At 41.6% G+C, this 12,374-nt stretch overlaps 1 protein-coding gene across 1 annotated transcript in view; it reads left to right on the top strand.

The window, feature by feature from the left end:
- Positions 1-526: 526 nt before the first annotated feature.
- Positions 527-12,374, top strand: part of TMEM26 (transmembrane protein 26) — a 66,304-nt gene continuing 54,456 nt past the window's right edge. Inside the window, exon 1 of the mRNA XM_065922397.1 lies at positions 527-888. Within this exon, the coding sequence (XP_065778469.1) occupies positions 698-888 (191 nt within the window). The 5' untranslated portion in view covers positions 527-697. The remainder of the gene's footprint in view (positions 889-12,374) is intronic.

Below are 12,374 nucleotides of genomic sequence, written 5' to 3'. Positions count from 1 at the left end.
CTATCCCTTTGCTTTAATAATACCTGTCCTAAGAGTAGAGCTAACTCCAGCTACCTATCTTGCTAAGTGAGGTACTGAGAGCTCTGCGAAAAAACCTAGCCCGCCTCATTTCCTCTAGTCCAGGGAAGTTTTAATTCTTCAAATTGGGCTGGATCCGTATATCTAAACCTGCCTGCTTCCCTGGCTCTCCTGCATCCCATCTTAGAGTCATCAGGAGACCCGGTTGGTTCCTATACAACATGTGAGTGAATGGAAGTACTTCCGTGGAAAAGTAAGGGACACCCCGCAGCGCGCCCCCTCCCCTTTTCTGGTGTGCAACCCCACGCCTTTCAGCGCACCTCCCTCCTCTTTCCAGTGCGGGAAGTTCTCGGTGACCCCACGGAAGCCTGAGGGGTGAGGGGTCAAGGCAGGGATGGAAAGAGGACCCCCAGGGATTGGGAGGGGAGATGGACAAAAGCAGGAGAACAACGCCTGGAAGCCGGAGCAGGGCAGCCTCACACTCCCCGGAAAGCCTGGAGCTGGGGCTAGCATCTCCTCTCCGGAGAGTTCTCAGGAAGTTTGGGGGAGGGGCGCTCGGCTCTCTCCAGTTCTGGGAGGGCGAGAGGACTGCAGCCGCTGCAGGTCTCCGAGCTGTCACGTTCCGCCCCCGGCTCCCGGCCGGGTCTGCGGGGCGCGGGCAGCGCGCGCTCCGGGCGGCATGGAGGGACTGGTCCTGCTCAACGCCCTGGCCACCCGGCTCCTCTTCGTGCTGCACTCGCTGGTTGGAGTCTGGCGAGTGACCGCGGTGAAGAAGGAGCCGTGGTACTGGCTGCTGGCTCTGCTCAATCTCTTGCTGTTTCTGGAAACGGCGCTGACCCTCAAATTCAAGCGCGGCAGAGGCTACAAATGGTGAGCGCACCCCGGGAGAGGGAGGGCGCTCCGAGTTCCCGGGACGCTCCCCTGGGGCACTCTCGGCCGGCCCAGGGACCCATCTCCTTGCAGGTTGCCGATTCTTTACTGGGATGCGGACCCCCTTTGTCCTCTCTGGGAGCGTCGAAGCAGCGCGGGTTGCTGTGGCGTCTCTTGGGCACGCCGGAGTGCCCCCAGGGTCCCAGGGCTACACGGGGAAGGCTCGAGTCGCACCCACGTGCCACCCAGTCTCAGGGCTGGCAACTTGGAAGACGGGGAAAAGAAGGGAAGCTCTTGCTTGCTCTGCGGAAAGTGCATCAAGGGTGTCAGGCCCTCTGCGTTCTGAATTTGGGGTGTGAGTGTGCACAGCTTAGCCTGGGTGCGTGCAGTTATGGGAATGCCCTTTTGTGGGCAGACTTGTGTGAGAGCTTGTGCGCATCGGTAAGTGTCCTGGGGCGAGAAGCCACTCGCAGCACCTCTGTGGTTTTAGCCGCTTTGCTTGTACCAGCCCAAGGCGCCCTGGCTTGGCAGCAGCTTCAGGGGTCCTTCGGGCTTGCTTCACAGCCTTGGTTACTAGTCAGTCCATCTTGTCAAAGAGGGGTTGAGATGCTGGGGAAGGGACTAGCAGGCAGTGGTTCAACCTTAACCTCAACATGCCAAACTACAGGTTCTGCCTGATGCTTTATTTCCTCCCCCAAAGACTTGGATGGCAATCAAAGAATTGAGAGAAAGACTTCCTGCCATTTACAAGACCGTCTATCTCTATCGCTCCACTCCCAGGAGATTTTCATCCCAAACTTATCTGAGTTAGTCCTCTTCCTGTGTTAATTTTTTTTAAAACAATGAGTCTGTGTTTTCATGTATGTCCATATTAAAAAAAATACCTACTGCCATGAGAAAGAGGAAAATACTATTACCCAATTCAAGAATTATATACATGATGGCATATTAAGTTTAAAAAAAAAAAAAGAAAACCCTTTTGACGATTTTACAAAAGGCTGTGTATTTCACGACAATCCAAGGGAGAGAATGTGTTCTCTCTTAAAATGATATGACTCTTCCTTAAATCTTTCACTGTTGAAAAATTTCTAAAATTATTAGTGAAGAAATTATTCAAGTAGAACCTTAATTTAATACAATAAGGACTGGAAGCAGGTCACTAACCCTCCCCTCATTGACAGCTTATTAAATAGGAGAGATCTGAGGTACTTTCCACCGTGTCTTTTGGAAGTCTCAGAGATAAATGGTATTAGTTCCCCAGATAAGCCTTAGGGTTAAAGAAACAAAAGGGAGAAAAGTGTTCATCTAGCAAGCATGTCACATGAGACTGATTTAGTGTTTACTGAGTAGCTTTAACATGCTGGGGTAAAAAAGATCTTCAGTAACGGGAGGATGAAGACTGAGGCTGATATATGTTCCATGGAAAGTAGTCCTGCCAGCAGCCATCATCAGGGCTCTGGAAAAAATGTCAACCCCAGAAGAAGGATGAGCTTAATTGTCCCTGAAACATCCTCCTCCTTCTCCAAGAGTGGACAAGAGGGCTCAGTACACATTAAGTCAAAATGACAAGCCAGTTATGTAGAAATGCTCTAGTCGATGGCACCTTCATCACCATTGACCACTGGCTGCTAAGATGGGCATGTAACTTAAAACCAAGAAAAGAAAAAAGGTTGGGACCAAAACAGGTGATGGTCAATGTGTCAAGTTAAACAGGAAACTAGGGGCATGTTTGAGTACAGAGTATGGACTCAAAATCAGACAGATAATGGAGTAAAATCTGGGTTTTCCTACTTGCTGTGTGGCATTGAACAAGTTACTTAACCTTTTCCAGTCTGTTTCCTTATCTATAAATACATATCTTATAGGTTATTATGAATTAGATGAAATGATACATGTTGATGATCAGTGAATACAAAAGAGATGGTCTTTTTGAGATCCTAGAATTTTTCTTATTAAAAATTATTCTATGTCAAGTGGACACATTTTCAAGTTAAAAAACTTTGAGAGGCTAGCCAATAAACCATTGATTCAGAGCCAAAAAGTAGAAAAAAATTCTCACCTTTATTTCAGAATAGGCCCACGATGTATATTATATATATAGTAAAAGTGTATAAAGTCAAAGTGTTAGTCACTCAGTTGTGTCTGACTCTTTGCAACCCCATGGACTAGAGCCCATCAGGCTCCTCTGGCCATGGGATTCTCCAGGCAAGAATACTGGAGTGGGTTTTAATTTCCTTCTCCAGGGGATCTTCCCAAGCCAAGGATCGAACCCCGGTCTCCTGCATTACAGGAAGATTCTTTACCATCTGAGCTACCTTGTATATAGCACTAATAAAAAAAAAAATTGCTGACTCAATATCTAGACCATATTTGATAATAAGCAAAAAAAAAAAAAACAAAAAAACCCAAAACCTTGATAGACTTGGTTTATTATAAAATTTCAGAAACAAAGGAATCTTTGTAAAATGATCTAAATAGAAATGTGATTAGTAAAACTTTGTTCTACTGATGCTACCAACTACAACTGAGTCTATAAATATGATCATTTGCATGATAGACAAAGCTCACACAATGTTCTCTCATGAATTTGAGGAAAAAAATCAGAAAATGAAATGCTAAAATGATATTTTAAAAGATAAAGTTATGGCAGTATCTATACCTCTATGAAAATGTTACTATAGAGATCTATATAAATATATAAATATATTTATACATATGATATATGTATAAATATATGTTAAATACATGTATAAATATATGTTATTGTTTAATCCATTTGTCTTACATTTTTTATTCCACCCTATAGAACCAAAAGTACCTGTATATTAAAGACATACATTCAAAAATATTAAATTTCATCTTGATAGTGGAAAATAAAGCTAAAAGCGACCTGACCATTCATCTAGAGATTGGTTGAAAAGTTGTACACTACCCATACTATAGAATATTTTCCTGGTATTGAAAATAATGTGGTAGGTTTTAGTATTGACTTTGAGGAATGTCCATGATACATCGTCAGGATAAAGTTACAGAGTTGTGTATGTTATTGCCTCTTTCTTTAAGAAAACAAACTTATTAAAGAATTACCCTTTGTGTCAATTGAATACATTATCTATTTTTTAGTCAAGAAGAGGGAGGGGGAGAGGAGGTAGAAGGGAGGGAGGCTGGCAGGGAGGAGGAGGGAGAGAATGAGAGGAGTAAAAAGGAGAAGAGAAAGGAGGAGGAGGAAGAGGGAAAACCCTCTCATATTAAAAATCAATCCATCAATCGAGGTCTGAACAGTGGACTAAACTCTGTGCATACATGAAATGAAAATGTCTTTTCTGGAACGTTAGAGCCTCCTTTAGACTGCTCTGGGCTGGTTTGAACTTTTTTCTTTTCATTAAAATTTGCACCTGGCCCCAAATAAATCAAATCTATAGAAATAATGGGGCAATAAACAGAGCTATAGAGGAAAATGTGAACAAAATTTCTTGTAACGTAGCAAACATATTACACTTATCCAAAGAATGTTTCTTTAGCTATTCTTTGGAAAGGAAAAATGGAACTAGAGCTGCTGAGCTCAGCTGTCCAGGGACAGGCAACATTACATCAGCTCTAAGAACTTGCCAGTTGGAAAAGCTTAATTTGTTGGAATCATATAGGATAAGGAAGGGAAGCCAATGGCACATTCCTCATGAAGTCCAAGAAATGTGCGCTGGTGGAATTTGGTTCTTTTCCCCTCGTATTTATTAATTTCATCTGCTATTCACTTACATTCATTTAATATAAAAATTAATATCACTGCTTTATTTTTTAAAAGCTTTTCATTTTATATTGTAGTATAACCAGTTAACAGTGTTGTGACAGCTTGAGGTGGACAGCAAAGGGACTCAGCCTTACAAATACATGTATCCATTTTCCCCCAAACTCCCCTCTCATCCAGACTGCCACATAACACTGAGCAGAGTTCCCTCTGTTGGTTATCCATTTTAAATAGAGCAGTGTGTGCATGTCCATCCCAAACTCCCTAACTATTCCTTCCCCTCATTCTTCTCCCAACTCCCCACAACCATAAGTCATTCTCTAAGTTTGATTACTGCCTTTTCTTGATTTTATTTTCTATTGTCTGGGCAACAATCAAAAGGATCTGTGAATTACCATTCTCATGCCTGTGTACTAAGTAACTTTAGTGGTGTCTGACTCTTTGCAACCCTATGGACAGTAGCCTGCCAGGCTCCTTTGTCCGTGGGATTCTCCAGGCAAGAATACTGGAGTGACTTGCCATGCCCTCCTCCAGGGGGTCTTCCTGACCCAGGGATCGAACTGCATCTCTCATATCTCCTGCATTGGCAGGTGGGTTCTTTACCACGAGTGCGACCTGAGAAGCCCCATGAATTATCATTTAGGTAGAGTCAAACAGAAAACAAGATTTCTAGTTCCTTTCCAGCTAATACTGATAAAACATTTCTCAGGAGAGAAAAAAAGTGACCAAGACTTTCACAAATTTGAAGCCTGTTCACTTTCAAGCAGACAGTATCTGAGAATATGTAAAAATCTAAGTTTAACTTATTGCTGAAAGTACAGAATTTTAAGCACTGAGCTTTCTTCATCAACATTTCAAGAATACAAGGTACATATCTTCAAGTGAACAAAATATCTTACTGATTTGGTTACCTCATCATTTTTCTTTCCCTTTATTAAGTTGAATCACATAACCACTTTTGCTGACCTGCTTAATAAGTGGACATGACACGGTAGACACTATGTGAAGAAACAAGGCAAACACATTTGAGGTTTTAAAATAAAAGGTAGCAGTTCAATGACGTGTTCAAATATGTGGGGATAAGAATAATTATGAATAGTTAGCATTTAGTGATGTTCAGGCTCTTTCACGTATTTTGCTTTGCAGAATTTCCCACTTGATCTTGACAGCGGCTATAGTTATTTTCTATTTCTGTTTTCTCCCATTTTGAGATGAGGAAGCTGAGACACAGAGCTGTTAAATCATTTTACTTGAGATCACTGAATTGGCGATTGGAAGAGCAAGGATATTAATACACTAACAATTTAGCAGAGATAGGATGTGAGGAGGAGTGATAGCAGGAGTGAGGGTTGGCGTGGGGGAAGGAGGCGGTGTGCGGGTTACAGTGTGGGGGGTGGGGACTTTACAGCATTTGAGCTGGAGCAGGAAAAATGGGTAAGAGAGAGAAGTGGCGAGGTTGGGTAGGTAATGAACATCCTGAAGGAAGTGAGGGTGGGGAAAGAGAGCACTTTTCTCTGGAGGAAGCATAGAGTCTTATCATTCTTCATTCAGCAAAGATACCTGGTACATCTCAAACATGTTAGATAGATACTTTTTTAGTGCCAAAAAAGTGGAGGTGAATAAAACAGGTAAAATCTTGCCTTAAAAGAACTCATGTTTTAGTCAGGCGACTCAGAAAGTAAAGAAGTAAATAATAAAGAAGTGTTCTGAGGGGGAATTGGATGAAGATGGTCAAAAGGTACAAACTTTCAGCTATGAGACAAATAAGTATGGGGGATGTGATGTGCATGACTGAAATAATTAATACTGCTCTATGTTAGACATGAAAGTGCATGCACGCGTGCTACTGTGCATGTGTGATAATTATTTCACTTGTGTCTGACTCTGTGTGCCCCTATGAATTGTAGCCTGTCAGGCTTCCCTGTCCATGGGATTCTCCAGGCAAGAATACTGGAGTGGGTTGCCATGGCCTCCCCTCCTGCAGGGGATCTTCCTGACTTAGGGATTGAACTTGAACTCGTGTCTCTTATGGCTCCTGCATTGGCCAGCAGATTCTTAGCCACTAGCACTACCTAGGAAGCCCCAGGTGAAAGTGGTTGAGAGTAAATCTTAAAGAGTTCTCATCATAAGGAAAAATATTTTTTTCCTGTTGCTTTTATTTTATATCTATATGAGATGATGGATGTTCACTAAGCTTATTGTGGTCATTATTTCATGATGTATATAAGTCAAATAACTATGCTGTATACCTTAAGCTCTTACAGTGCTGTGTGTCAATTATACCTAGTGAAATGGGAAGAAAAAAAAAAAAGATGTGCTGATAAATAACAATAAGCAAGTAAACAAGTGTGGGATCAGAACAGTGAAGGGCTAAATGGGATGGGTTCCTGATGCAGAGAGCTGACTCATTTGAAAAGACCCTGATGCTGGGAAAGATTGAGAGCAGGAGGAGAGGGGGACGACAGAGGATGAGATGGTTGGGTGGCATCATTGCTTTGATGGACATGGGTTAGGGTGAACTCCAGGAGTTGGTGATGGACAGGGAGGCCTGGCGTGCTGCGGTTCATGGGGTTGCAAAGAGTTGGACACAACTGAGCGACTGAACTGAACTGAACTGAATTGAACTGAAAGATGGATGGAGGACTTGGGGAAGGGTCTACTGAGTGGAAAGTGAGATGTCTTGCTGGGAGATGATCTGGGAGCTGAGTCTGTTAAAGAGAGGAGTCAGGCATGAGAAGAGCCAAGGAGGTGAAAAAAGGACTGAGAGAAGGAAGAGCTAAGTGTGTCCTGGGTCACTTCTGACACCCTCCCAGAAGACAGAGAAATACTGACTTTCTCTTCTACTCTTCACTTTCTCTTCTCACCATGTCCCTTTCATCCAAGTGAAAAATCCTGTCAAAATTTTATATTTTACCATATCTCATTTTTTAAAAATTTGAAGCATAGTTGATTTATAATATTTTAGGTGTACAACACATGATTCAGTTATATATATATATATGTATAACTGAATCACTACAGAAAGACTGTATATATATAGGAAGACCATATACATGTATATATACAGTCTTTCCAGATTCTTTCCCAGTATAGGTTATTACAAGATATTGAATATAGTTCCCTGTGCTATATAATAGGTCCTTATAGTTTATCTACTTTATACAACTAGTGTGTAACTGTTACCATATCTCATTTGAAACATCATATGTTAGAAAATGTCTGGGTGGACTCCAACTAAACACAGGAAAGATAATTTAGGAATCAAAAGAGATTCTGTCCTAATTTCATTGCAAATTCAATCCAATTCTGTTAAAAAAAACACCTCAATGAAGTGTTTTGATTACTCAACTGTACAATATTTAGAGGGTTCAAAGGGAGAAATGAAAAACCTAGATTTGACAGGTACCATATGAAGTCTGATCATGAACAAGTTCTGAGTAGCAGAGAAGAGCTCTGTCCGATATCATTCTGTAGTATTTGATAGTATGTATGTCCGTCTACCAAGAGTGCTTACAAAAATGCCACAGAGAAAGTTGGGGAATACAAGTACTCTTCCCCCCATCTTACAGGGTATGAGAGAGGATGAAATGCAGGTGTAAAGGAGACCCTATGATTTCCATGTGGCCAACATGGGCACTAGAAATTCTCCCAGCAGATAAACTGTTTCTTTCCTTATATTTGCTGCCCAAATAGGGAATTCATACGGACTGCCTGATAGCTCTCCTTAACTTTTTTAGTTAATAATACTAAGTTTCCACTGTGCACTGGATTTATCATCACTGCCTGCAATGTATATAGAGTTTTACGATACTCGTTATCTTTGTGTTTATATGTGCTTGTGTGTAGGCATTTTCTATCCTGAGTCTTGCTGTTGTTGATCAGCTCAGACAGCTCAGTTCTGTCAGTGGCAAAGTCCTGATTCTTTGCAACCCCATGGATTGCAGAACGCCAGGCTTCCCTGTCCTTCACCATCTCCCGGAATTTGTTAAAACTCATGTCCATTGAGTTGGCGATGCCATCCAACCAACTTATCCTCTGTCACCCTCTTCTCCTCCTGCTCTCAACCTTTCCCAGCATCAGGGTCTTTTCCAATGCAAAAGAGTGACTTACAATTGCATCCTTTTTGTAGGCATGTACTGAAAGCTACCAGCAAATGACTTTGTTTTCAAGGATCTGAGTCATGATTTAGGAAGAAGACTCTTATGCTATCTTGAGTTAACAGTATGCTTCACTTTCAAGAAAAAGTCATATTTTATTATTTTGTTTCACAAGGGACTTGTTCAGTTCAGTTCAGTTCAGTTCAGTCGCTCAGTCATGTCCTACTCTTTGCGACCACATGGACTGCAGCACCCCAGGCCTCCGTGTCCATCACCAACTCCTGAAGTTTACTCAAACTCATGTCCACTGAGTTGGTAATGTCATTCAACCATCTCATCCTCTGTCATCCGCTTCTCCTCCCACCTTCAATCATTCCCAGCATCAGGGTTCTCTCAAATGAGTCAGCTCTTCGCATCAGGTGGCCAAAGTATTAGAGTTTCAGCTTCAGCATCAGTCCTTCCAATGACTATTCAGGACTGATTTCCTCTAGGATGGACTGGTTGGATCTCCTTCCTGTCCAGGGATTCTCAAGAGTCTTCTCCAACACCACAGTTCAAAAGCATCAATTCTTCAGTGCCCGGCTTTCTTTATAGTCCAACTCTCACATCCATACATGACTATTGGAAAACTAGAATTTTGACTAGATGGACCTTTGTTGGCAAAGTAATGTCTCTACTTTTTAATATGCTATCTAGGTTTGTCATAACTTTTATTCCAAGGAGCAAATGTCTTTTAATTTCATGGCTGCAGTCATGATCTGCAGTGATTTTGGAGCCCCCAAAAATAAAGTCTGACACTGTTTCCACTGTTTTCCCCATCTATTTCCCATGAAGTGATGGGACCGGATGCCATGATCTTAGTTTTCTGAATGTTGAGCTTTAAGCCAACTTTTTCACTCTCCTCTTTCACTTTCATCACAAGGCTCTTTAGTTCTTCTTCACTTTGTGCCATCAGGGTGGTGTCCTCTGCATATCTGAGGTTATTGATATTTCTTCCGGAAATCTTGATCCCAGCTGTGCTTCCTCCAGCCCAGCACTTCTCATGATTTATTCTGCATATAAGTTAAACAAGCAGGGTGACAATATACAGCCTTGACATACTCCTTTCCTTATTTGGAACCAGTCTGTTGTTCCATGTCCAGTTCTAACTGTTGCTTCCTGAGCGTACAGGTTCCTTAAGAGGCAGGTCAAGTGATCTTGTATTCCCACCTCTTGAAGAATTTTCCACAGTTTATATAGTGATCCACACAGTCAAAGGCTTTGGCATATTCAATAAGCAGAAGTAGACGTTTTTTTCTGGAACTCTCTTGCTTTTTCAGTAATCCAATGAAAGTTGGCAATTTAATCTCTGGTTCCTCTACCTTTTCTAAATTCAGCTTGAATATCTGGAAGTTCATGGTTCAAGTACAGTTGAAGACTGGCTTGAAGAATTTTGAGCATTACTTTGCTAGCGTGTGAGATGAGTGCAATTGTGCGGTAGTTTGAGCATTCTTTGGCATTGCCTTTCTTTGGGATTGGAATGAAAACTGAAATTTTTCCAGTCCTGTGGCCTCTGCTGAGTATTCCAAATTTGTTGACATATTGAGTGCAGCACTTTCACAGCATCATCTTTTAAGTTTTGAAATAGCTCAACTGGAATTCCATCACATCCACTAGCTTTGTTCATAGTGATGCTTCCTAAGGCCCACTTGACTTCATATTCCAGGGTGTCTGACTCTAGGTGAGTGATCATATCATCATGATTATCTGGGTCATGAAGATCTTTTTGGTATAGTTCTTCTGTGTATTCTTGCCACCTCTTCTTAAAATTTTCTGCTTCTGTTAGGTCCATACCATTTCTGTCCTTTACTGTGCCCATCTTTGCATGAAATGTTCCCTTGGTATCTCTAATTTTCTTGAAGAGATCTCTAGTCTTTCCCATTCTATTGTTTTTCTCTATTTCTTTGCACTGCTCACTGAGGAAGGCCTTCTTATCTCTCCTTGCTATTCTTTGGAACTCTGCATTCAAATGGGTATATCCTTCCTTTTCTCCTTTGTTTTCGCTTCTCTCCTTTTCACAGCTAGTTGTAAGACCTCCTCACACAACCATTTTGTCTTTTTGCATTTCGTGTCTTGGGGATGGTCTTGATCCCTGCCTCCTGTACAATGTCACGAACTTCCGTACATAGTTCTTCAGGCACTCTGTTTATTAGATCTAATCATTGAATCTATTTGTCACTTCCACTTTGTAATCATAAGGGTTTTGTTTTAGGTAATACCTAAATGGTCTAATGGTTTTCCTTACTTTCTTCAATTTAAGTCTGAATTTGCAATAAGGAGTTTGTGATCTGTGTCACAGTCAGCTCCCAATGTTGTTTTTGCTGACTGTATAGAGCTTCTCCATCTTTGGCTGCAAAGAATATAATCAACCTGATTTCAATATTGACCATCTGGTGATGTACATGTGTATAGTTTTCTCTTGTGTCGTTGGAAGATGGTGTTTGCTATGACCAGTGTGCTCTCTTGGCAAAACTCTTATTAGCCTTTGCCCAGTTTCATTGTGCACTCCAAGCCCAAATTTGCCTGTTACTCCAGGTATTTCTTGACTTCCTACTTTTGCATTCCAGTTCCCTATAATGAAAAGGACATCTTTTTTGGGTGCTAATTCCAGGTCTTATAGGTTTTCATAGAACCGTTTGACTTCAACTTCTTCAGCATTACTGGTTGGGACTTAGACTTGGATTGCTGTGATATTGAATAGTTTGCCTTGGAAATGGACAGAGATCATTCTGTCATTTTTGAGATTGCCTCCAAGTACTGCATTTCAGACTCTTTTGTTGACTCTGATGGCTACTCCATTTCTTCTAAGGGATTTTTGCCCACACTAGTAGATATAATGGTCATCTGAGTTATATTCACCAATTCCAGTCCATTTTAGTTTGCTGATTCCTAAAATGTTGACGATCAGTCTTGTCATCTCCTGTTTGACCACTTCCAATTTGCCTTGATTCATGGACCTAACATTCTAGGTTCCTATGCTATATTGCTCTTTACAGCATCAGACTTTTCTTCCATCACCAGTCATATCCACAACTGGGTGTTGTTTTTGCTTTGGCTCCTCTGTTCTTTCTTTCTGGAGTTATTTCTCCACTGATCTCCAGTAGCATACTGGGCACCTACCGACCTGGGGAGTTCATCTCTCAGTGCCCTATCTTTTTTCCTTTTCATACTGTTCATGGGGTTCTCAAGCAAGAATACTGAAACAGTTTGCCATTCCCTTCTCCTGTGGACCACGTTTTGTCAGAACTCTCCACCATGACCCATCCATCTTGGGTGGCCCTACACAGCATGGCTCATAGTTTCATTGAATTAGACAAGGTTGTGGTCCATGTGATCAGATTGGTTAGTTTCCTGTGATTGTGGTTTTCAGTCTGTCCGCCCTCTGATGGAGAACGATAAGAGACTTATGGAAACTTCCCGATAGGAGAGACTGACTGAGGGGGAAACTGGGGACATGGGACTTGGGATCAAAACAATAATTATGTCTACATTTAGAATGGGACTCCTAGGAAGCTGAACCACTGAATGATACCCATGTTTTTCTCCACATACTATGTTCACTATGATATATTCAGAACTGAAAGTTAAGGTTATAATAGTTTATA

This window comes from Muntiacus reevesi, chromosome 2, assembly GCF_963930625.1.
Source record: "Muntiacus reevesi chromosome 2, mMunRee1.1, whole genome shotgun sequence".
NCBI classification, from domain to species: domain Eukaryota; kingdom Metazoa; phylum Chordata; class Mammalia; order Artiodactyla; family Cervidae; genus Muntiacus; species Muntiacus reevesi.
The sequence above is the reverse complement of the archived record's forward strand: the minus strand, read 5'-3'. Positions and strand labels throughout refer to the sequence as shown.